Below are 24020 nucleotides of genomic sequence, written 5' to 3'. Positions count from 1 at the left end.
TCATCACATACGTGCAGTGTTGAAAGTGGAAAGTTGAAACCGTCCGCTCAGGAGTGTCATTTCTCGTTGCCGCCGTCCACCGCCAGCGCTTCTGCCGCCACTCCACTCCTCCCGTCTCACCCTTCCCTCCTTCATCTCCCCCCCTTGCTCGTTATTCCATCCCACGTCTTAGTCCAAGTGCCATCATGAGTGTGAGTCTTGTGAGATTGTCCGCTGCGGTTGTCCAGGCTGACTCTCTTCCAGTACCAGAGCTTGGGGGAAAATCAGGGGGGCTACGGCCAGTACAACCCCTATGGCGCCCAGCAGCAGCAAGGATACGGCTACGGTGGTGGTTACGGCCAGGCTGGAGCCATGGAGCAGGGCAACGGTGGCTATGGTGAGTTGAGATTCATTGATTGATGAATGCGTTGAATCATGTGCGACTCCCTGAGAACGCGACGCGCTGACGACCACCCTCTGCAACAGAAATGTCCAACATGCAGCAATCCGGCGGCCCGACCGCAATCCTGAACAAGTGTAAGGAAATGAACGATGCCATTTCTGAGCTTCGCACCAAGCGTGAAGGCCAGCTGGTCTCTGCGCAGAATGCTCTACTGGACTCGAGCACCGGAAAGGAGGACCAGGCGGCGCGCCAGACTGTCGACTACATCGAGGATGAGATCAACACTGCTCTCCGTTACCTGCGCGACCAATTCAAGCGCATCAAGGAGACCCCTGGCTCCGGTGACCCCCGTGTCTCCGGCCAGGTCGAGAACGTCAACCGCAACCTGCGTGTCGAAATTGAGAAGTACCAGCGAACCCAGTCCGACTTCCAGAAGCGCCTCGAGGAGCAGGTACGCCGCCGTTACGAGATCGCCAACCCTGAGGCGACCCCCGAGGAGTTGGAGCAAGGTGTGCAGCTGGTTCTTGCCGGCCAGGAGCAAAGCTTCGCGGTATGTATTTCCGTGTGTTATAGTGCAGGCGATCCTCCGCTAACTTTAGTCCCCAGGTCCCCGGTACCCGCTCTCGACAGGCCAACGATGCTCGCCAGGCTACCCTGCAGCGTTCCGCTGCCATTCGCAAGATCGAACAGGACATGATCCAGCTCGGCCAGTTGTACCAGGAGGTCGCGGAGCTGGTTCACCAGCAAGAGCCTGCCGTCACCCAGATCAACCAGGGAGCGGAGGAGACTCACCGCAACGTCCAGCAGGCCAACACCAAGCTGGACAACGCCATCACGAGCGCTCGCAACGCCCGGCGGTGGAAGTGGTACGCGTTGATCATCGTTAGTAAGTGGCGGTCCCTAGTTCTCCTGCATCCTCCGATCAACCTAGACTAACCCTGTCCCTCTCCTAGTCATCATCATCGCCATTGTGGTCGGTGTCGCCGTCGGTGTCACCGAGGCCAACAAGAGCAAATAAGCCTGCAGCGTCACCCCCGTCTCGTTTTTCCTTTTTCAATCTGTGTACGACTCTTCTTCCCTCCCCGAGGAATTCGCGATTCGAGTCCCACTGGCGATCGACACATCCCCCGCTCACGTACTCCCCCACGTCTCCTTCCCCTTTGTCCCGTGTCCGAGCCCCCTTTCGTTTCTATACCACCCTCTCGCATGTCATTTGGCCTCTCTTATCTCTGTGTAAAAGCAATGCTCGATCGGCCTCGTTTCCTTGTGTTCTGCAATTTCAAATGCCGCAGGCTTTGTACAGCTGCTGCGTTGACCACAACACCAACGCAACCGCCCATTTGATGATTTTGTCTTTGCTCCTGCTCCTGCTTCGTCGCCGTCACCGGCGCAACGTCGCGGGCTCATGGGTGTATATACTAGATTGTTTGCTTTCTGTCGATGCCGCTTGTTTTGGCGCCAGATATGTAATACTGCTACTAATCGATTCCTTCCCACCATTCTTTGTCTGCTTGTGCGTGCATAAGTGTACACTTTAATGGGTGCATGTGCCCTCCCGGGCCCGATGCCGTTGATTCGTAAAACTGGGGTATCCAATCCTGTCCATGAAGTAGAGCTGCTTTCAACACATCGTCCATGCCATTGATACTCTTCGCTCGAGTATCGCGCCTGCCAGCCGTGCGCTATGACTGTCTCTCCTTCTCGCGCTGCTCCTCAGCAGGAGTTTTCGTCTTCAGCTGCAGCGCGTGGATGCCGCCCTCGCGACTCATTTCATCTTTGAGCAGGGCGTATACCATCCGATGCCGGGCAGGCTGCATTTTGGACTCGAAGGCGTCGGAGATAATCGTCACGCTGGTCCGCATCATGATTAGTCTTGTCTCCAATTCACACGTATGATATTTGCGGTATTTGCTAGCGACAGCAAGAATATATCGGGACGAAGCCAGGGGAGGGTAGCGTACTGGAAGTGCGTTTCCTTGGATGTTGACCCTTGCATCGGGGCGTGGTGCGCATGCTTGTGGGAGTCGTTGCGGATGATCACGGATGTCGGGGTGAAGGCGTGCGCGATCTATACAAGACACGGTAGTTAGCATATCTCAAACGAAGCCTTGGTCGGTCCACGCTGCATGAGTACCTTGTCGCGCATAAGATCTTCCATCGGGGTTGCGGAGGCCATCTTAGCGGAGACAGAGAATAGGCGGCGAGAAAAGTGGCCGGCTAGAGTGGAACGGAGCATTGGAGGGGTAGAGAAAGGAGAGGATAGGTACGGCGAGAGAGAACAGACAAGAGCAGAGCGAGAGTGAAGTCGAGAAAAGTCGCCAGGCCCGAGCGGAGATGGACCGGCGCGGCTGTTTGGTTCCCGCGGAACTTTGGAGATGACATCAACTTTCTTCCTGCTGCCATTGCGCCTTCTACAGGCTCTGCGAGCGGTACAGTGACCATGAAATGAGATTTGCGCTATAAATGTCTGTCATCATGTCCACCATGTCCAGCCGCAGTCTGGTTTCGCGGCTCATGCGGCCGCGTCTGTGTGTGCGCCATGCGCGTCTGGGACCGAGGGCATCCTCGGCGCATGCGAGGCTACTCTCCACGCTCCCAAATCTCCCGATCTTTCGTGCTTTGCAGAAGCATGAACCGTCTAGCTTGGCTGTGCTGCATAGCCTGTCATCTCGGTCGTTCACCTACGGCAACCTCGTCGCCGATGTGCTGCGCGCAAAAGATGACCTGGAGCGCAAGGCCGCGGGGAGGCTGTCTGGAGAGCGGGTTGCTTTTCTTGCGGAGAATAGCTATGATTACGTAGGTACTGTGGCCTATGATATCCTCACTGTTGCTTAGAATTTTCTTGCTGGGTAGCTAATGCGCGAACAGTGACGCTCCTGGCCATCTTCGCGAGTGACGCGATTGCACTACCGTTGTCGCCTGCATTTCCTGTCAGCGAGTTGCAGTATATTCTGGAAAACTCACAGGCCAAGGTGCTGCTCGCGACAGAGAAGTATGCCGAGAAAGCGGACCGGATACTCCAGGCTGGACTGGAGCATGAGCCCGTGTTTGATATCAGACCGAAGATCCTAACGGGTGCTACTGGCAACGAGTCCATCCATCTGGAAGACCAGACGCAGACTTCATCTGGCGGATTGATGCTGTATACTTCTGGTACCACAAATCGACCGGTACGAGACCCTCTTTGGTACTACAGAGAGCCATGCTAAACGCCAGCAGAAAGGAGTACTCATCCCCGATTCCGCAGTGGCTGCACAAGCGACCACCCTGCTAGAGGCGTGGAAATATACGCCGCAAGACCGGCTGCTTCATCTGCTGCCACTCCATCACATTCATGGCGTAGTCAACGCCATCGTGACGCCGCTCTTTGCCGGCTCCTCCATCGAATTCATGTACCCCTTCAACACAGATCAAGTCTGGCGACGACTCGCCGCGCCATTCCTACCAGCCACCGACCCCAGCTCGCCCCAATCGAATATCACATTCCTCACAGCCGTGCCGACAGTCTACAACCGATTAATGTCCTCCTTCGCATCACTTCCAGCGGAGATCCAAGACGCAGCGAAACAGGCCATCTCCCCATCTCACCTACGACTCAACATCTCCGGCTCAGCAGCTCTCCCAACACCTACAAAAAAAGCCTGGAAAACTCTCAGCAGCGGCAACGTGCTCCTCGAGCGCTTCGGTATGACCGAGGTCGGCATGGCGATTAGCTGCGGCCTGGACTTTACCGACCGCGTCGACGGCAGCGTCGGCTGGCCCCTTCCCGGCGTGGAAACCCGCCTCGTCGACACAGAAACGGAGGAAGTAATCGCACCAGGAGAGGAGACCGACTCCGCCGGCCGCGCCCGCGAAGGTGAAATCCAACTACGGGGCCCGACGATTTTCCAGCGGTACTGGGCGAACGAGAAAGCCACAAACGAAAGTTTTGCGGACAACCACGACGGCGGTGCGCCGTGGTTCCGCACTGGCGATGTTGCAACTCGCCGACTTGTCGCAGGCGCCGGGAAGGGCACCAGCGGAGACTGGGCGCAAGGGCCCATGTATTTCATCAGTGGACGGAAGAGCGTGGATATCATCAAGACGGGTGGAGAGAAAGTGAGCGCATTGGAGGTGGAGCGTGAAATACTCTCGCTGTATGTATACCAAGCTCTCCTGCCCTTCTCTGGGCTGACTCCCGGTGTCATTTACGACCCGAGATTGGCTATACTAACCATGACCTGATAGACCTCAAGTCACGGAAGCAGCGGTGGTTGGCCTACCCTCCGAGAAATGGGGGCAAAAGGTCGCCGCGGTGGTCGTCTTGCATCCGGACGCAGCAAAGAGCGGACGCAATGGACGAGCATGGGGAGCGATGGATATGCGGCGCGCACTGAAGGATCATTTGGCTCCGTATAAGATCCCGCAGGAGATGAAGGTTCTCAAGGCTATTCCGAGGAACGCAATGGGCAAGGGTGAGTAATTTTCTCTTCTCGCTTTGCTGTGTTCATTCATTTTGGCATGCTCGATGGCTAATCAACGGTGATATTAGTGAACAAAAAGGCGCTTGTGAAAGAAGTTTTTGGCATATAGACTGTATATAAAAGGGATAGATGGCGTCTTTGATGGTTTGAATTCTCCCCTCTATAGCTTCCAGCACATCTGACCACCTCACTTGGTATATTTAACTTCATATGGCTGTACGTCTCATAAAGTCTCCAAGTTCTTTCTCTCTTTCATCTTGTCCCCACTACGTTGAACATGATTCCACAAACGTGGAGCTGAAGGGGCTGAACTTACGTGCAACCGGACTGATGGTGGCGTCATATATGGATATTTTATTCGAGAAATAGGTTCTCGGCGCCGTTTTCCTTGTTATAATGCCCAGGAGTTCAATGGTGAACAGCATAGTTATCATACTGGCTAGTTCGCAAGCTCCTATAGACACATGTCTGTATCCTTCGTCACAGATATGAGTGCCGTTGTTGGTGAATCCGGGAATATGAGAAAAAGGGAGAAGTATAGATTGGAATTGGGAGTGAGGCTACTTCAAGCCCAGGAGAACAGTGCGAGTCGGGAATATCACGCTTCGCATTATGTAAAGAGTGTAGTTGCCTCGCACCTCGGCCTGACTGGGCCAATCAAACGATCATCACGATGTTGAGCTCGGACGCATGTGGGCTAGAAGCACGACTGATGTCGATCCGACAGTAGACCAATCGGTCGTCTTGTCCATCGCTAGCGTCCCCCCATGTATCTGTACATCCATCGTCCAGGTGGGGGGTGGAGCAGATGCTTGCTAGCGGAGAGGAGGCCAATAGATCGACAGTGATGGCGAGGGCGAGTCAGATAAAAGAACAACGGGCTGCGTGCTGGATGCATTTTCATCCAGGTTCCTTCTGCCGTTGCAGACACAGGTTCTTCTCCTTGATTTGATGCAAATTTGGTTGCATCTGGAGCAGTTTCAGCATGGCCTGCACCACGCCCTGGTGGAAAAACGCTACCATCTACCAGATCTATCCCGCGAGTTACAAAGACTCCAACGGCGATGGAATCGGGGATCTGCCCGGCATCATCGACAAACTCGATTATATCCAGTCCCTGGGTGTGGACGCCATCTGGGTATGTCCTGTATACGACAGCCCGCAATACGACATGGGCTACGACGTCGCCAACTACGAGGACGTCTATGCGCCCTACGGGACAGTCGCCGACGTCGAGACGCTGATCGCGGGTTGCCATGAACGCGGTCTGCGGGTCCTGTTCGACCTCGTCGTCAATCACACCTCGCACCAGCACGCGTGGTTCCAGGAGTCGCGGTCCTGCAAGAGCAACCCCAAACGCGACTGGTACATCTGGCGCGCTGCACGATACGACGCGGACGGCACACGCCGGCCGCCCAACAACTGGCGCAGCTTCTTTGGCGGCAGTGCGTGGGAATGGGACGAGCCGACGCAAGAGTACTACCTGCACCTCTTCGCGGCGCAGCAACCCGACCTCAACTGGGAGAATGCATCGACTCGCGCCGCTATCCACGAATCCGCGATGGAATTTTGGCTGCGCAAGGGCATCGATGGCTTCCGCGTCGACACCGTGAACATGTACAGCAAGGACCAGTCCTTCCGCGACGCGCCCATCATAGACCCGGCGAACGAGTGGCAGCCGGCGACGTCGCTGTTTTGCAACGGCCCGCGTATCCACGAGTTCCTGCACGCGATGGGCCAGATCTTGCGCAAATACGACGCGATGACGGTGGGCGAGCTGCCGAATACGCCCCAAGTGGCGAACGTGTTGAAGTATGTGTCCGCGCAGGAGCAGCAGCTGAGCATGGTCTTCCAGTTTGACATTGTCGAGATTGGATCCGGACGTGACCTGCGATTTGACACGACTCCGCGCAATTGGACTCTTTCCGACCTGCGTGCGAGCGTGAAGCGCACCCAGAAGCTCATGGATGGTACCACAGATGGCTGGAGCACGGCATTCCTGGAGAACCATGACCAGGCGCGAGCGATCTCGCGCTGGGGCAGCGACGCCTCGCCGGATCAGTGGGCCTTGAGTGGCAAGATGCTCGCGATGTTGGTAGCCAGTCTCTCTGGTACACTCTACCTCTATCAAGGACAGGAGATTGGCATGGTGAACGCACCCACGGAGTGGGATATCCGCGAGTATAAAGACGTGGAGAGCATCAACTATTATGCCTTTGTGAAGGAAAGGTCTGGCAATGACCCCGTAGCCCTGGAAGCGGCCAAACGAGCTCTGCAGCATCTCGCTCGCGACCACAGCAGGCTCCCAATGCAGTGGGATGACACGCCTCATGGGGGCTTCACCAGCGGGACGGCAAAGCCATGGATGCGCGTGCATGACAACTATGCGACATTGAATGTGGAGCGACAGACACGCGATGAGCACTCCGTCCTCTCCTTCTGGCGGCAGCTGTTGCGTGTGCGCAGCGCGAATCCAACGGTCTTTGCCCAGGGCATTTTCGCGGACACGGATGCCTCGAACGAGGCTGTGTTTGTCTTTGAAAAGTCATCCGATGCCCAGAAGCTCGTCGTCGGACTCAACTTCACCGCTGAGAAACAGTCTGTTAACCTGGCAGGGCAGCTTGGCACATCATCTCGCAAGACACTGGTGAAGAACTATGAGAACGAGCCGCTGGATGCACTTCAACCATACGAGGGGCGGGTATATTTGGTGGGCGAATAGAGGCTCGCGCCTAGTCACCTAGATATTGCCCTTGATGCCGGAGATTCTTTTGGTGAGGAGCATAGAGTAGCATGCAGAATGCTCGGAGTAGAGTACAGAGATATAATACAGATCGACATTCCACCAGATCAAGCCCAAGCTCCCGTTCTGCTGAAAGCCTTCACAAACCCAGTGGCCTGCATCTTCACCTCAAGAGTGGCCATATCGACCGCAGTGATGGACGCATTGACCACCCCGAAGATATCCATCTTGTCTTTATCAGGACATGTATCCGGAATGGTGACTACGCAGTCTATGCCGAGGTTCGTAATGACACCCGAGTAGACGGTACCATCGCGCGGCGGCACGAGCCGCGGCGTGCGCAGCAGCACCGGGAATGAAGATGGTAGCGTGCATTCGCCAAAGTAGAAGGCGCGGAAAAGGAGCATACAGGCCCAATGCCGGGCTGAGAAAGTTGACACCTGCTTTAGGCGGGCGAGAATAGACTGAGAAGATGAAATGTGGGTATCGAGGTCTTTTTTGGTGTATGGGAGGAGAGACGTGGGTTGAGCTGGGGAATAAGATTCGGATTCGGGTTCGGATTCAGACTTGGTCTCTGCTGGTTCTTCTGCGACGGTCTCGATGAGATCCGGAATATCAGTAGTGGCGTCAAGTTGGCGTCCGTGTTCCGCTTCGAAGCGCAGCGCAGCCTCGATCTGGTAATGAGCAATCACATCCGTGAAACGGCGCAAGGGACTCGTGCTCTTGACGTAGGCATCAAAGCCCATGATATGGTGGCGGATGGGGCTGGACGAGGACAAGGCCTTGGGCATCGTGAGATGGTAGAATGACTCGCCCCCGAACTCGGCCAAGTTCTGACGCGTGACGCGTCCATATTCTGGGTCATACCAGGTGCCGTTGTAAACGACGGGAAGATTGCGGGAAGCGCAGAACTGCCCAGAGATATGACCAGCGAGGTTCATGAGCAGTGAGATCAGGTAGTCCTTGGACTGGTCGCGCACTTCATGTGGGTCAAAATCGTGCATGCGGAGCTGAATGACAGGATCGCCGACAAAATATCGACCTTCGGTAACTTGCATCTCATAAGGCCGTGGTGGAGTGGTGCCCATCTGCACAGAGATAGAGGTGTTAGGGCGCAAGGATGGCAGGTCCATTGCACCACCTTTCTGACGTTGTTCGCGAAAGGCAAGCATGAGTCGGCTAAGGATGGCGAAAGTCTCCTTATCTTCAGGAGACAGTTTTCGGCGGAACGTCTTCTCGCGAGGAAGCGGTGGGTTGACGTAAGTGCCACCGACGATGAGAGGCTCTGGCGACTCTTTTAAATCGGGGTTGAGGAACTCCCGAACACATTGATGCGTGACGCTAATCACGTTGCGGATAGTTCCGTTCACGATCTTGGTATCCAAGATCTCTCCTTGGAGATTCATCATGGCGCTGAAAGTCAGAGTAGGCCGACCATCAGCTAGACTGAATCGGTCTTGCGTGAGGGACCTCGGGAAGATGGGATACGTTCGTTCTGGAACGTAGGTAGTTTCGAAGCGAGAAGCAGCATACTCCACAACAGGATGGTTACGCTCCAAGAATGCGGTCGGATTAGCAACATGGATATGCACCCAAAATTTATCCGAGTCGGGAATGCGTTCCAACGAGACACCATCGTCAATTTCTTGTGCTGTCACATCGTCCACACAGTACACCGGCATATCGCCCCAGTCCTGCCGTAAGTGCTGCATCGAGTCTGTGAGAGGTTCCATATTTTCACATGTCTCTTCCATTTCTTCCCATCGCATATCTTCCAAAAGTGACACCCCGTGCCCAGGAAGCAAGAGGTTTGGATCTAGGAGAGAAAGGTTCTCCCAGGGCGCCACCACTCCAAGCTCCTGCAAGAAGAGGCGAGTCGACGACTCGGTGATACCGAGGACATTGTACATGCCTGTTTCCCGCATGATGTGTGAAGCTGTTGTCTTCAACGTGCCAGAGGGCATGATCACACCGGGGATGGCGTATAATTGCAAATATTCAATGATGGTTTGATCAGAGTTTGTGAAACTCTCTGTCAAGACTTCACGGTATACCAGCGGCTTGTCGTCTTGTCCAGGCTTGAATCTCTGGGAAGACGGGCCCACGCTGGACATAATGGTGGGCGACCGGACCTTTCGACTTAGACGAATCATACGTTGCGCCTTCTGAATGAATCGACGTATGGGATGATCCTTGAGACCTGGCGTCTCCTTTGCCATCACTGCACGAATGCAATAATCCTGGTGCTCATGGACCCAGGTCGTCACTTGATCAACCACCTTGGAGATCCGCTTGGGCTGGATTAGGTAGGTTTCCCTGAACATGGACGTCACATCTTTTTCAATCAGAAAAGGATCGCGCCGTATGGCTTGGTGCACGGCGAAAGTATTCACACTGTTCAGTTCTGACTCGTCAATGCCCAAGACCCTGGTGGCCAACTCTTCAAGGGTAAGCCGAAGAAACTCCGAGTCGTCAGCCACCACGTCGTACATATTATCCAACTCAGACGAGTGGGTCTGATAGAAATCTAAGATGTGATTTTTGAAATTGAGCATCATCTGCAAAAGAGGTGCCCCAAGAGGTCTCGGGAGACCTCCCTCAGGGGTGGACTGGATATCCGCCTTGGCATAGACCAGGCGATCTGGAAAGTAGGGCCTGATGGGATCCAGGAGGTGAGGAGGGGCAAATCCCTTTACAACATAGTCAATTTCACGGTCTGAGCAGATGCGCCAGTTTCCCTGTTCGGTATAGAACTGTTTTTGCCTGTATACCGATTTCACATAGATTGCAAACTTGAACAAGCCATCTGCGCTGAGCCGGGCAACCAGGTCTCCCGGTTCAAGATGTTCGCCTTCAAAATCGTCCGATGTGTCCAGGTCCTCCTGGTGGGACAGCTTCGAGATGCTCCACGGGTTTTCAGACGGATCCCGGCCGTTCATCATGCAACCGACCTGCAGTTTGGCGATTTCTGACACATCTTCGGTGTCAAGGTCCTGCACAGGATCTAGAGTATTGGGATTGGTCTCTTGCCATTTTCGCAGGTATCCTCGAATATCCCGATACGTCTCGATTTCGGCGTGCTGAAATATCTCCGACTCGGAGGCGAATCGCGGGTCCCGTCCAGTCAATTCCTTCAAGACCTGTCAGCCTGAAAACTAGAAGATAGTCAAATGACATACATCGTCCTCAACTTCAGCGCTCGCAACCGCTTTCAGGATTCTTGCGCTTGACAATGAGCGTCGTCCACCAAACAGTAGCGAACGAACTGCTGGCTGTGAGAGCAGACATACTGCTTGCCTTTGCCTCACAGCACATTGCACACAGATTCGTCTCACACTCGGAGCCCTCTGCAGTGCCCCTATCCTGGGAAGCACCATGGCCATGGTTGACGCCAGTGGCAGAGACGCGACGCCACGATCGAAACTTGCATGATTCGGGTGGCAGAATCCCCACCGCTTGAGGGCGGTGTATCCAGTACCGTATCAGCCAGCAATCAACCTTCACCCATCAACACACTCAACCCTTAGAAGTTGTGAGTTTGGGAGGCCTCATGATTAGTCTCCTTCTCCAGAGAAGATGATATTCTACTATACTGGCAAGCTAGCAAAATGTTCTTGCATTCATTATGTGCGGGAACCCATCCAGCTCGAATCGCTCCTTCCATCCCGCCAAGAAGTCGATAGTTCCCAATGCTCACACTAAGCTTCACACATGCCACCGAATCGACTGGAGCCGCCACGAACCCCTCCCTGGTGAATCAGGGATGGGGTTAGGCCGGGCTTGACACCACACAATGTACAGCGCCTCGCTAAGCACTAGTACGAGATGCAATGCATTTATTTACCAATTACATGCATAGCAGATAAGCTAACTAGCAGATAGGCCATTTCGAGTACTTTCAGTCCTCCAATTCACTGTGGCATCACTAATTCTATCCCGTCCTATAGGGCTTGTCTCGCTCTTGTGTATAGCGTAAACAGGGCAAGAAAATTCGCAAAAGCAACACGCTCTGTATATCCAATGCTGGTACGATCACAATTCTTGGTCCCGCCCCCTTAACTTCCAAATATATGCACGTCTTTACATTCAAGATTAGCGCAGTCCGTCGCCGTATTTGCGTATTCATCATCGTATACAAGTCCCTTCAATCCGCCAACCATCTTGCCTCGGCAGATTCAGAGCCGCAACTTCATGTGACAATGACGGGGAAAGCCCGTACCAGGTTTTCTACATATGCGGTGCAGTGCTCTATCAACACGCGAGAGATACGATAATAGACACGCCGATCTCATCGGCATGTCAACCCCGACTTCCCAAAAATTTGACTGGCAGCGACTATCATTACTCGACTGGTCTAACCGAGCTGTGGCCCAAGCCTGCCCAGCGGCATCTTTACCTTTTCCAGGAACCGTTCAGGAGATTCTCACTAAGTTCCCCCACCCCCAATAAGCTCGTCCGCTCCATGGGGGTTTGGGGCGCTGTCAGCCTAATGCTGGGGGTTCCACGCCGGTCGATCCCGAGCAGGGGTCTTGTGCTTGACGGCACTGCTCCAGGCCCGCCCTCTTCCAAGCACGACGTATCTTAATTCTTGACTTGGTACAGTCAGTGCTTGCAACTGCTTGTCTGCACCGGGTCTAGACTTTTGACACCAGAGGATCATGAGTATCAACATCGATCTAACTAGCGGCATGCCAACTCCAAGCCCCTGTCTTGGACAAGTTTCCTACTAGGATTAAAGCAATCAATGGATCCAATTCCCAAGAATCATCTATTACGGAGCTCCTCCGTTATCTCCTGTGGCCAAGGCTAGGCTGTTGAGAGGACAACGGAACAATTTCTGTGAGATTCTGTACAGTGCACGTCAGGGATCGCCTCCTGCGTTTTTGCGATCGACACATTAGGCTCCTCGGTTAAGTCGATGTCTGATCCTAACGCATCCAGAGGAACGCCCGCCCTTTTGGTGCGAGTATGGATTCTCTCCGACCCCATAGCCGTGTACCCTCTCACTGGCTGCAGTGCCGGCCCACACCCAAGAAGGCACGCCGACTATTTGCGGTCCGTCTAATTCCAGATGCTCCCTTCCAAACAGGGCATTGCGCCGGATGCATGGTATTGCGCGGTACGGAGCCCTAGATACCGATTCGGCGGGTATTTGGTTGTCAACCGAAGACGACATTCACTCGGCTGCACGCGCAGGCGGGGGTATGGTTTGTGGCTTGGTGGATACTCTCCGCGGCCTTCTGGTCCAGGAGCCATAGTTCAAGAGCTATATATATCAATCATCTTGCCTGTGATTTGAAGCTGTGACCTGGTGAACTCCATCTCAATCGGTTTGGGGTCCGAGTCAATCCTTTCTCGCTGCTTTTTGTATATGCCTCCTGGGCTATACTAATAACCTGACCAAACATACGCTTATTTTGACAGCATGGTCTCCAGCTATGGCTGGTGTGCAGTGGCACTTTCTCTCCTTGCACTGGTATCCTTGGTCGACGCCGATATCTGCTCAACGCTTGAAGCGGGCGGCATCTCCGTCGAATATCCCTTGACGCTCGACTACTCGGCCGACCTGACCAAGTACTGGTCCGCCGCATGCGGCGAGCTCAAGCCGACATGCATTGCGGCGCCTTCCAGTGCAGCGGAGATGTCACAGATTATCAAAGAGCTGCATGATGTCGAAACATTGTTTGCGGTCAAGTCGGGTGGCCACATGCCGAATAATGGATTTGCTAGTATTCAGGATGGGCTGTTGATCTCCACCAAGAATCTGGACCAGGTGATTTATCGTCCCAACGATCAGACTGCCATCATTGGACCTGGTCTCTCGTGGGAGAAAGCTCAAAATGGCCTGGCTGGCACGGGGCGAGCCGTGGTGGGAGGTCGATTGGGAGGCGTGGGAATTGGTGGATATATTCTTGGATGTACGTCGACTGGCAAGGGAATCTCATTTGACCGATCAAGTCCTGACAATGGCCAGGTGGAATGAGCTTCCTGAGCACACAATATGGCTGGGCAGCCAACAACGTGGTGAACTTTCAGGTTGTCCTGGCCAATGGCACGATTGTCAATGCCAACGCAAAAGAGCACACTGGTAAGAGGGAAAGAGGTCAACGGGATCAAAACCCAACTCATCATCGATAGACCTCTTTGTGTCCCTCAAGGGAGGCGGCAACAACCTGGGCGTTGTCACTGCCTACACCCTACAGACACACCCCTCCGGCAAGGTCTGGGGCGGCAACTATGTTTTCACAGCGGACAAGACGCCGCAGGTGCTGAAAGCACTGCGCAACTTCGTAGACGACTATCCCGATGACAAGGCAGCCATCATCCTGACATCCGAGCATAGTCTCGTCATTGACTTCTGGATCATGTTCCTATTCTACGATGGCCCCGAGCCCCCAGCTGGTGTCTTTGACGAGTTTACGGCGATCAACCACACCTCGACCATCAAGACCTGGGATACCTACTACGATCTACTGAAAAACAATGATTTCTTCATTCTCTAGTAAGTTCGGGAACTAGCTCAGCCAGGGACGAGGCTGACTTCTCCCAGCGGTCAACGCTACACGATCGCCACAGAGACGACACCGGTACCCAATTCGACAGTCGGACCTGGGATATTGCAGGAGTACTACGATCACTGGTTTAATGTGACCAACACCGTGCTGGACGTCACCGGTGTGCTAGGGTCGATTGCCTTCCAGCCGGTGCCCAAGACCTTCACAGAAAAGGCCAAGGAGCGTGGCGGAGTCAGTCCCTCGTTTCCATGGGTGGCCAGTAAACCCAACTGAGCTAACAGCGACAGGATCTGCTGGATGTCCCCACCGACACCAACTACATCTTCATCGAATTAGACTTCTCCTACTCTTTCTCTGCCGACGACGCAAAGATCGACCAGGCCAACCAGAACCTGTATCAGGGCATGGACAACCTCGTGCAGAAGAACATCGAGGAGGGTCTGCTGCCGAACGTGTACCGCCCCCTCTTCATGAATGACGCCTACTTCCGCCAGGACTACTGGGGGCGCATCAAGCCCGAGTCGAAGCAGACCGCGCTGCAGGCGCGACTGCGATATGACCCGGATGGCTTCTTCCAGAAACGGACCAGCGGGGGCTGGCGACTGGAGGAATAGCCCGGATGGAATGTATATCATTTTGGCTGACTTGATTTGGACTTGGCATGATTACGCTGGTCTATACGAAGTAGCAATATGAATACCAATAACCAAAGAACACTCTGGGATGATCAAAGCCCCGAATTAACCTATAAAAAGAAAAGTGATGTATCGCGGGCGGCCCGCCGAGTAGACTGCAGCTGGGCTTCGATCTATAGTAACTCAGTGTATCATCCAATCCATCCACGAGCGAGAAAATCGCCCGATTCGAGTGTCACGCACGATCGACCGTGCAGTCAGCCCCTGACTCACTCATCTAGCCGCCTGCGTCAGACCTGCGATCCCCGGGCGCAACGAGTGGCCGCGAGGCGCCCGGGGTCAAATAGGCTGCATCTCCATGCGCCGCGGTGGATCCGGCATTGTCCAATGCCGCATCTGCATCGCATCAACGAGCTCTTTGAGCTCTTCTGCAGCCACAACTGTCATCGACGCAGGGCGCTTTGTTGAGGCGGGGAGGTTGGGGTTTCGCGCTGATCTGATTTGTCTGGGCGCGGCGGCTGGTTAGAGATGCGCGGTCTAGACTGGTGTCGTCCTGCTAATTCCGTCCGGTCTGGACTTTGTGAGGTCTTTGTTGAAAGCGCCGGCTGAGATGCGTGCTATATAAAGCGTTGGCTCGCGCGGAGGAGATTGAGGTTACAGCATCGTATCTTCACTCTCATTCAGCCCAGATTCTCTTTGTTTAATTTCGGACTTGGGGTTTGTTGTACGGATTCCACTCCTTCATTGCTTCGTCAACGTCTGCTGCATATATCTACGGCATCACTCCTTTCAGACAATCTCGTTTACTACTCGAACTCGACCTCAAACTTATAGTTACCCACAACACTCCTTGGGATTCTTCTCGTTCTTTGAACTATATACGTTTCCCTCCATCGCCGACACAATGCCTCCTTGCTACGGCGCCCTCGGCGCAACCTTCCAGCTCGCCCGCATCTTCCAGGGCTGCTCGCTCATCGCAATCATCGGCATGGTCGCCAAGTTCATCTCCGTCATCGTCTCGAACGACGCCACCCCGCCCAACATCCTCATCGGCACCATCAGCGTCGTAAGTCACTCACTCGATCCGGAGGCGATCTGGACAGCTAACCTTTCTATCACGTAGACCTGCATTGCCGTGATCTACTGCATCATCACGGCAATTCTCTACTTCGACGACATCCTCCCCTTCCTGCCCTGCGCGGCGCTGGATCTCCTGGTGCTGGTGGGGATGATCGTCGTCGCCGTGGTCATGGGCAAGCCCCTCTCGTACCTGAAGTGCTCGACGCTGGCGTCGCTGGGCGATGCCGATGCGACGGTGTATGCGTTCTCGTCCAAGCTGGACAGCGTGCTGGCGAGTATCAGTAAGAAGATTGACTACGGGTCGTGGATTGGGGCGTCCAAGACGATTTGTCTGGAGACGAAGGCCATCTGGGGGCTGAGTATTGCGTTATGGTGAGTGCTGGACTTGGTTCTTGTATGGACGGATTGCTGACGGCGGATTTAGTATCTTGTTTTTCTTCTCGTGCATCTGCAGCGTGTGTCTGTGGCGCCAGAAGGCGAATACGGCAAGCGAGGAGAAGTAATCTTGTACGATGACATGGATCAACTATTTATTCTGGGCGCATGGTGTGAAGGGGAAACAGGAATGAAGTGTCTGGACACACGGCATGTAATGATGACTGGAGGCAATTTGCATTGGTTCTGGGGTTCGCGATTCTGGCCATATCGTAATACAGTTGATTGAGACCAAAGAAAAAGAAACACAGTCGATTATGATCTGCCTACCACGCTGCCACTACCCCCCTCACAAGATGATCTGAATCGAGCGTATGATGAGTTCAAGAATGCAATGCTCATCCTCGATCTATAGATCCGTTCCGCATCCAGCAACCAACACCCGCCGCTTTTCCCTACGGCGACGCAGGAAACACCACCACGCATAGCAAAGAGTTGCATCGCCAGGACGAACCTCTCGCAACCCGCACGCGCACCCCATTTGATGAACCCCTTCATCCGCCGGTCCCAGGCAGACGCAGCCTGGCACCCGGTCGGCCTCACCTCGGCCCTCCCCGAGCTCGACGCGGACAAAGACGCCTACCGGATCGCGCCGCGATGCAAAGCCTTCGCCATCCCCAAGACCGCCACTAGCGCCGGCGCGCCGGCCGAGGTAGACATCGACCTCCCCGGCGACCTGAAAGACCAGGTGCTGGTGTTCAAGTACAAGGGGAAAGTGCACGCGATCGACCATGTAAGTCGCCTGCGCCTGCGCCCGCGCCGATCAGCGACGGCACGCTCACCGTCCTATCCAGCAATGCCCGCACTCGTCGTTTCCGTTGTCGCAGGGCAATGTGTTTGACATCGAGGACTTTGGGATCACCCTCAGCGCGGGCATTACGTGTCCCAAGCACGGCTGGTCCTTTGATTTGTTCTCCGGCCAGGCGGATCGGGGCAACTACAAGCTCAAGATGTGGGAGGTCCAGCTGCGGGATCCGGCGACGGCGACAGTGACGGGGGATGGGCTGAATGGTGTACGACCAGAGCAGGAGGTGTGGGTGCGCAGGAAGCAACGCATTGGTTAGGAGTGGCGTCGGCGCGTTCTTCGAGGATTGTACATAGCATGATAGATGTATCCAGGAGTCGTCGCTGCGTAGATTTGTATATTTGCACATATTATAACCTGCCATCGCAGTCTGTCGCACCCATCCAGGTTGACCTTGTCCGCCCGCCCTGTAGTATACCCATTGCTATTCATATATGGATCACTCGCTGAAATCTCCCAAAATATCCCACGAGAGAGAAGATATACATGGGCGAGATCATCCTCCAATCAACCCCCGAGATAGAGCAGTGCTATCCCGAGCTCACAGGCGGAATAATAGCAACCTCCTCTCCAGCTGCAATCACGCGTTCGGCATCCTCCTCCACATCAACGTAATCGCCGTCTAAACTGACGCCACAGCTGCGCAGGACGTTCTCTCGGATCCCTGGATATTGCTCGTCCAGAAGTGCGAAGAGGCGCGACAACGGCAGTGGTGCGGGGAGGAGTTCGGTGTTCTTGGAGGTATATTGCGATGCGGTGGAAAAGTATAAAATGGTGAATGTGCCCGTTGATGATCGAGGTTGCGGTTCAAGTTGGGTTGATGAGTGAGGTATAGCAGCCATGATGGATTTGTGGACGGCGAGACGTTGATGAGGATAAACTGATAAAGGGAGAAGATCACTGAAGGCGGCCAATCCCAATGCGGGGTTGCGGTGCGGGTCGCATTCATTCTGCTATATCAGGTATATATCAAGGATATATCCAAGTAGAATAGAAGCTCTGTCTCGTAGATATAGTGGACAGAGTGAAAGAAGACGGACGTGTGTATGATCGCCATGGCCAATGCAAAACCCAAAGCCACATCTCAACACAACCAAAGAGAACACAAGAGCCAGAACTGATTGACTATTATACCTAGAGATATTTTGAGTCATATACCCATTAGCCTATCAACAAAATCCTCCCATCACCTCCCGTCAAATAGACAGTGCCCCTCATGCCACCGCGTGAAAAGCCTTCACCAGATCCCCCTTCAAGTCCTCCCAATTCTCCAATCCCACACTAATCCGCAACAACCGCCGGTCCACCGTCGCATCCGACATGGCGCGCCACTCAATCAGACTCTCCACACCCCCCAAGCTCGTCGCATGCTGGAACAGATGGAGCTTGCTGGGCAACTCCCGCGCCGCCCGCTCCTCGTTCATGGTGATCGCAAAGACCGGCCCAAAGCCATTGGGCATCTGCTTCTGGAGCCAGTCGCCCTCAACCTTCTGCAGCGACGCGTGGAAGATCTCTGCCACCACAGCCTGGACGGCGGCGGCCTCCGAGCCCGGCGCCGGGTTGGTCGCGTGCAGGGCGCCGGCCAGCCACGCGACCAGCTGGGCGGTATTCGCGCTCTGGCGCTGGACGCGCACCTCGAGCGTGCGCAGGCTGCGCACGCCCAGCCACGACTCCATGTTGCCCATGACGGAGCCGAGGTAGACGCGGTCGTGGAGGAGCTGCGCGTGCCAGTCTTTGCGCTGGGTGGCGAGCACGCCGCACAGCACGTCGCTGTGGCCGCCGAAGTACTTGGAGCCCGAGTGCATGACGATGTCGGCGCCGAAGAGGAAGGGGTCTTGCAGGCCCGGGGGCGCGAAGGTGCTGTCCACGATGAGGTAGGCGCCGCGGGCGTGCGCCTTCTGCGCGTACGCGGCGATGTCGAAGGCGGTGCCTTTGGGGTTGACGGGGGTCTCGAGGTGGATGACGTCCCCGGCCTCGAGCTGCTCGGGTGGGCAGTCGAGGGCGAGCTTTTGGAGGCCGGTGAGGCGGCCAAAGAGGTCGATGACGCCGTGGCAGCCGTGATAGCCCTCGCCGATGGAGATGCGACGCGGATTGAGGAGAGTCAGGGCCGCATGAAGGGCGGATAGACCGGAGGAGTAGCTGAGCGCGGAGCCATTGAGCAGGGCAGAGAGAATGGTTTCGAAGCGGGTTGAGCTGGGCGCGGACAGGCGGGAGTATACGTGGGAGGAGGGAACCGGGCTACCGTCCGACTACAAGCGAGAACAGTTACTTGAGAGAGTCCATAGTGCATCGCATCCACAAAAGAGAAACAGAGAGCATACAATGTCAAGATCGGCCAGCGGGAGGAGCGACGCTGGATCGTTGGAGTAGCGAAAGGTGGTGGCTAGGTGCATAGGAGGGGCAACGTCAGAGACAACATTGAGGGCGTCATCCGCGTGCAAAGAGCGGGTGGAGGTGCCATTGCTATGCGACATGGTTATGCTATGTTCTTGCAATTGTAGAGAAACAAACGGTGTTACAATACAATCCGCAATGAGAAGAAAGCGAGGGGAAAGAGGGGACAATCACGTAATGGGTCACGTGGCGCGGGGGAGTGAAGTATAGCGAGAATAGAGAATAGATGGGGATAGAGGCTGGTATTGGGGGAATGGGATGCAAGAGATGGATCCTTCATCGACGCAGGGAGCCCATGCGAGAGGGCTCGCGCACAGAGCCAGGCAGGGCAACCTTGAAGTTGGTACGCTCTGAAGAGAGTATGTGAGTAACTGCGACGCCATCACGGAGCGTAGGGCAAGAGACATACCGACTTCCGAGTCGAACGTAATGGTGATATCGTCGTGTTCAATCGGATATTCAGGCATGTCCAGACATACAAAGTCGGAGCCTGGATCGTCGTCCTTCTTCGGCAACGCGAACTTGGCATCAACGATCCGAATACCAAACTTGCCGGACCGGCCGAAAGACTCGATATGGTCAGTGCCCTTGAGCACGAAATTCATGCAGGTACCATGGTGAAAGTCCGCAAAGAAAGCGAGCAGCTGTACAACCTTCTCCTGTCGCACAATCTGAATCCGAGCCAGGTTGGCTTCCCATTTTTTGTAGATTGGAACCACCATGCGGCGACGGGAGATGGTGAAAGAAGAAGCGTTTCTGCTCTTGTTAGCGCATGCTAACATGATCAGCAATCGACCCGACTCACCCGTCATAAATTACCCGGAAACCTGTTGCTGCTTCTTCAAACGCATGCAGATCTACCACATCATGTTAACATCTCCTGGATCGAGCACTCCACAAGATAAAAGACATACCCTGCATCGAGCCAAAGTCGAACCGGCGAACCATCGGTGTGGCAGTCACCGTCTGAAGAAGTGTTGACACTTGCTCGGGCATCTCGGGACGAACAAGGTTGTCTGCCAGCGAAACTGTCAGATCCTGCTGTGCTGGGCGGAACAAGCTCAGACCAGTCTTTCGATTGGCATCTAGAGCAATCTTCAATTCTCCCGGTCCTGCGAATCTAGCGTGAGCGCCCGAATGGATACAAATGTGAAGATCCGAAGATTTTTACCTAAATTGATGCGATCTGTAACAGACCCCCACTCAGTGGCAACAAAAGCCCTCAAGTGCTCGGACAAGATAGTTGGTCCATAGCCATGATCCACGAAAGCATGCTCCTGATCAATCACGACGACATTTCCAGGGGGGAACTGAAGGTGGGCAATCGCTGGCCGGCCACTTCCCGAGTCGGCGGGCTGCTCAATGGTATAAGAACGGATAGGAATTTCGGGGGTTTTGGTCTCTCCATCACGAGGGACCATGCTCAACAACACAGAATGAATCTTGGTGCGCTCCTCCACTTCGTGGAAAGTCATCAACATCGACCGGGTGCGCCCTTCTTGGGTAACCTTCAGCAGCATCGCAGGAGATCCATCTTCTCCCCGTAACAGACCGAAGACTATGGGAGAGCCATGGCCCAGAACATGACGGACATTGCTTAGGGTCTTCACCTTCGGGCTGGTCAAGACAGTCAGTCGGAACCCTCGGTGCGCATTGCGCTTTCCAGTGCCTTCTGTCACCGTCACCGATCGTTCAAACAAGCGGATCCGACAACGCTCGAGAGGGTCGGGCGGGAAAGCCTTGGGGGTGCCCGGATCCATATATTGGAAGACCTTCAAGGTATTTTCGAATACTACCGTCTCTCCCGGCTCCGGAGAGAGTGTGGCCTCGGACTTTTGGGTGTATTTAACAATGTTCCACAGCGTTTTGAAGTCATCCTCCTTGAACATCACATCCAGTTCAAACCCACGAGGGAGTTTGACGCGCATGGAGTGGCCCCTGACCTGCCAATCAACATCGTCCCAAGTCGGCCCCTGCTTGCGGTCGGCCTGAATCATGACATTGACGAGCTGGCTCTGGCTCGTGATCGCTGCGAACACGTACCAGTCGGACCGCTCCCGAATGATAGTCAGGCAGCATGGCATCGCATATTGTTGACCATCGTCCTCCCTGGAGCTCACGCAGGCCTGCACAAACATACTCCCGTAACTGAAGTATCGACTCGAGTCACCCATGGACATCATGTAAACCATGCTTGGAGTCTTGCCCGGCTTATCCGCTAGCATTGACCGTGATGCCGCGCCGGAAAGCACCGCAGACACATCGGGGGCAAAAAAAGGGTACCGTAGCCATACACTGGTGTCTAGGTGGCTAGGAGAATGGTCGTCGTTCAAAATTGCAGCGAGAATATTGTTGCGCTTGATAGACATGGACAACGACCGCAAATGGTTGACGATGGTCTGATGTAGGCTGAGAAGGTCAACCATCTCCTTATCACCGGTGGTGCTCGCAACGGCTAGAATCCCGTCAATGCCCATGGAACCGTAGCGGGTTAATTCATAATGCCCAGGCACCATGTTCTCATTGATCCACAATGTTTTCCCGAGGTCGACGACCGCTTGCTTGGCGTAACTCGGAGGGGCACTTGCTCGAGCTCGCGCGTAGGACTCCAACCGGGTCTTGCCCCGTAAGAACCACCACACCGCAGCCCGGATCCATTCCGCCAGAGAGGTCTCCATCAGGGGCTTGACACTCTCCGCGGCAAGTCGTAGCAGGCTGTCATATCGGCCAACATATTCCTTGAACTCTGCAAAAGCGCTGTCGCCCACGTGGTTGGCAAGTGATCGCAACGAGAACTTGGGTGGTTGGGCACTCCGCGGTGGCTCCCGGGGCGGGCTGGTTTGGCTGGACGGAGAAGCCAGCTGGCTCATCGCAGGTAGTTCTCGCCCTTTGCCGGTTGGCGCATCCATTTGTGTCGCGGTCGGTGGAGGTGGCTCATGTGGAGGAGCCTTGGGAGACGTCGGTAAAGGTCTTGTAGGACCTCTTCCCGGGCTCCCTGGTGTGAGTCCAGCTGGTATCCGAGGGTCAACGGGGCTAAGATTGGTAGTAGCACGCTGCACTGCAGGGCTTGTAGGATTGCGAATGGACTGAACGATCGATTTCACCGAGGGCGCATTGGAAGTGGAAGTGACCGAGATAGGCGGGGTTTCGTAGACGGACTCATTCGGGCTGATGTCGCTATCGGGGGGCGAATCGGGGACGGGGAGATCGTCTTCGTACTCATCGTCATCCTCCGGGGATGGGATGTCTTCGTATCGATTGTGTAGAGCGCGTCCTTCCTCCGCTTGCATCTGGTTGCGCACGCGCTCCGCGAACGCATGTGAGTCGCCTCGGAATGACAGCCTCGAGCCTGGGTCACTGAGGTGCAAGGCGCTCAGCATGTCCGCCTCCTGGGGGCTCTGAATGAGAGGTTTCGAGTCCGAGCTGGTCCCGCCATGCTGGTCCTGCGTCCGTCGGGACCGTCCTCCATCATCGCCCAGCGATGTGTTCACTCGAAGGCTTGGGACCGCACCTCTCGATGGGTCGGGGGAGCGTGAGGGGGCACGTTGGGGCGGCACCGCCGCCGCCTGCCTGCTGCGCGATCGCTGGCGAGACCAGGAGATCTCGATTGTGGGGATTTCCGACTCATCACCTCCCTCTCCAATTACGTCGGGGCTCTGGTCCGAGAAGCCCACCCGCAGTCCCTTGCCCTTGCGGATGCGGGGCTTGGGCGGTGGCGCCTGGGATGCGCCATCGGCGAAGTCGAAGGCGGAGTAATTCTCTTTGGACGGAGGAACGATGGAGGACGGTGGCGGCACACTCGAGATCTCCCGCGACGAAGGGACACGGTTGGGGGTGGATAGGGAGCGAGAAAGTTGGCTGGGATCGGGCTTGGACGGGGGAAGAGAGTCGGGCAGGGGCCGCGACGAGGCGAGGAAGTCTTCGATCTGCTGCTTATCGGCGGTAGGACGGCTGCTCTTATCCTTGGAGAACAACTTGTCCCTCCAATGGGGCTTCTTGACCGCGGGCTTGGGCTGCTCGGCCGCCAGAAAGGCGAACGGGTCATCGGCGGGCATGTCGAGGGGTATTGGGATGGGACAAGGGCGAGAGCCTGTTCAACATCGCATGCCCTGCACACCGTCAACAATGACAGTCAACAATCACAATCACGACCGGGGACCAGGAAGACCAGTTCCTCGTCGCGCCGGAGACGGGATCCCCCTCCCCAAATCGTGGGCGGTGCACACTCACGCCCGAGGGATCGACAGGGGTGATTGTGCTCTCCCCTTGTGGACGGTGGATGTTCGAAAGTGTCAGATAGCGGGGGAAACCAGTCGGAGCAGTGCGAGACGCACGAGACGGTGGGATGGGATTTGGGCAAGAGGGGCGTTTTTCGTTCCCCTCGCGCCCGTGCAGTGCAAGCTCAACCTCAACCTCGACCTTGGACTAATAGACTTAAGGACCCGAACGAGCGAAACTAAGGAGCGTAGCTTGAGGCGCGATTGCCTCCCGACGGGGCAATGATCGGCGGGAATTGGGTTAGGAGCGGAAGGAGAGAAGGAGCAGATGAGAACGAGGAAAAGGAGGAG

The 24020-nt window shown here is 55.2% G+C and overlaps 10 protein-coding genes across 10 annotated transcripts; 5 read left to right on the top strand and 5 right to left on the bottom strand.

The window, feature by feature from the left end:
* Nucleotides 1–185: 185 nt before the first annotated feature.
* N7459_006276 (syntaxin) lies at nucleotides 186–1400 on the top strand (the record flags this gene model as incomplete). The annotated part of the gene is made up of 5 exons (XM_056945460.1): nucleotides 186–191; nucleotides 244–376; nucleotides 466–932; nucleotides 989–1268; nucleotides 1336–1400. 5 exons carry the CDS (start codon nucleotides 186–188, stop codon nucleotides 1398–1400), a joined length of 951 nt encoding a protein of 316 aa, XP_056799795.1.
* Nucleotides 1401–2064: 664 nt separating this feature from the next.
* Nucleotides 2065–2618, bottom strand: N7459_006275 (BolA family protein; the record flags this gene model as incomplete). The annotated part of the gene is made up of 3 exons (XM_056945459.1): nucleotides 2065–2233; nucleotides 2344–2450; nucleotides 2517–2618. 3 exons carry the CDS (start codon nucleotides 2616–2618, stop codon nucleotides 2065–2067), a joined length of 378 nt encoding a protein of 125 aa, XP_056799794.1.
* Nucleotides 2619–2857: 239 nt separating this feature from the next.
* On the top strand, nucleotides 2858–4954 carry N7459_006274 (acyl-CoA synthetase; the record flags this gene model as incomplete). The annotated part of the gene is made up of 5 exons (XM_056945458.1): nucleotides 2858–3182; nucleotides 3251–3552; nucleotides 3602–4518; nucleotides 4610–4836; nucleotides 4914–4954. The coding sequence occupies 5 exons, from the start codon at nucleotides 2858–2860 to the stop codon at nucleotides 4952–4954; spliced, it is 1812 nt and encodes a 603-aa protein (XP_056799793.1).
* An 876-nt stretch (nucleotides 4955–5830) lies between these two features.
* On the top strand, nucleotides 5831–7567 carry N7459_006273 (alpha-glucosidase; the record flags this gene model as incomplete). Its single annotated transcript, XM_056945457.1, has 1 exon — nucleotides 5831–7567. One exon carries the CDS (start codon nucleotides 5831–5833, stop codon nucleotides 7565–7567), a length of 1737 nt encoding a protein of 578 aa, XP_056799792.1.
* A 128-nt stretch (nucleotides 7568–7695) lies between these two features.
* On the bottom strand, nucleotides 7696–10971 carry N7459_006272 (exoribonuclease II; the record flags this gene model as incomplete). Its single annotated transcript, XM_056945456.1, has 2 exons — nucleotides 7696–10719; nucleotides 10768–10971. 2 exons carry the CDS (start codon nucleotides 10969–10971, stop codon nucleotides 7696–7698), a joined length of 3228 nt encoding a protein of 1075 aa, XP_056799791.1.
* Nucleotides 10972–13013: 2042 nt separating this feature from the next.
* Nucleotides 13014–14717, top strand: N7459_006271 (FAD-binding oxidoreductase; the record flags this gene model as incomplete). Its single annotated transcript, XM_056945455.1, has 5 exons — nucleotides 13014–13506; nucleotides 13563–13676; nucleotides 13727–14090; nucleotides 14139–14334; nucleotides 14391–14717. 5 exons carry the CDS (start codon nucleotides 13014–13016, stop codon nucleotides 14715–14717), a joined length of 1494 nt encoding a protein of 497 aa, XP_056799790.1.
* A 925-nt stretch (nucleotides 14718–15642) lies between these two features.
* On the top strand, nucleotides 15643–17317 carry N7459_006270 (uncharacterized protein; the record flags this gene model as incomplete). The annotated part of the gene is made up of 5 exons (XM_056945454.1): nucleotides 15643–15804; nucleotides 15862–16190; nucleotides 16243–16317; nucleotides 16626–16986; nucleotides 17048–17317. 5 exons carry the CDS (start codon nucleotides 15643–15645, stop codon nucleotides 17315–17317), a joined length of 1197 nt encoding a protein of 398 aa, XP_056799789.1.
* A 271-nt stretch (nucleotides 17318–17588) lies between these two features.
* On the bottom strand, nucleotides 17589–17900 carry N7459_006269 (MoaD/ThiS family protein; the record flags this gene model as incomplete). Its single annotated transcript, XM_056945453.1, has 1 exon — nucleotides 17589–17900. One exon carries the CDS (start codon nucleotides 17898–17900, stop codon nucleotides 17589–17591), a length of 312 nt encoding a protein of 103 aa, XP_056799788.1.
* Nucleotides 17901–18272: 372 nt separating this feature from the next.
* On the bottom strand, nucleotides 18273–19532 carry N7459_006268 (cystathionine gamma-synthase; the record flags this gene model as incomplete). The annotated part of the gene is made up of 2 exons (XM_056945452.1): nucleotides 18273–19307; nucleotides 19380–19532. The coding sequence occupies 2 exons, from the start codon at nucleotides 19530–19532 to the stop codon at nucleotides 18273–18275; spliced, it is 1188 nt and encodes a 395-aa protein (XP_056799787.1).
* A 196-nt stretch (nucleotides 19533–19728) lies between these two features.
* Nucleotides 19729–23507, bottom strand: N7459_006267 (uncharacterized protein; the record flags this gene model as incomplete). The annotated part of the gene is made up of 5 exons (XM_056945451.1): nucleotides 19729–19802; nucleotides 19862–20208; nucleotides 20258–20309; nucleotides 20367–20564; nucleotides 20624–23507. 5 exons carry the CDS (start codon nucleotides 23505–23507, stop codon nucleotides 19729–19731), a joined length of 3555 nt encoding a protein of 1184 aa, XP_056799786.1.
* Nucleotides 23508–24020: the final 513 nt, after the last annotated feature.

The sequence above is a fragment of the Penicillium hispanicum genome (genome assembly GCF_028827665.1).
Source record: "Penicillium hispanicum strain IBT 35686 chromosome Unknown utg000005l_segment0_segment0, whole genome shotgun sequence".
In the NCBI taxonomy this organism is placed as follows: domain Eukaryota; kingdom Fungi; phylum Ascomycota; class Eurotiomycetes; order Eurotiales; family Aspergillaceae; genus Penicillium; species Penicillium hispanicum.
The sequence above is the reverse complement of the archived record's forward strand: the minus strand, read 5'-3'. Positions and strand labels throughout refer to the sequence as shown.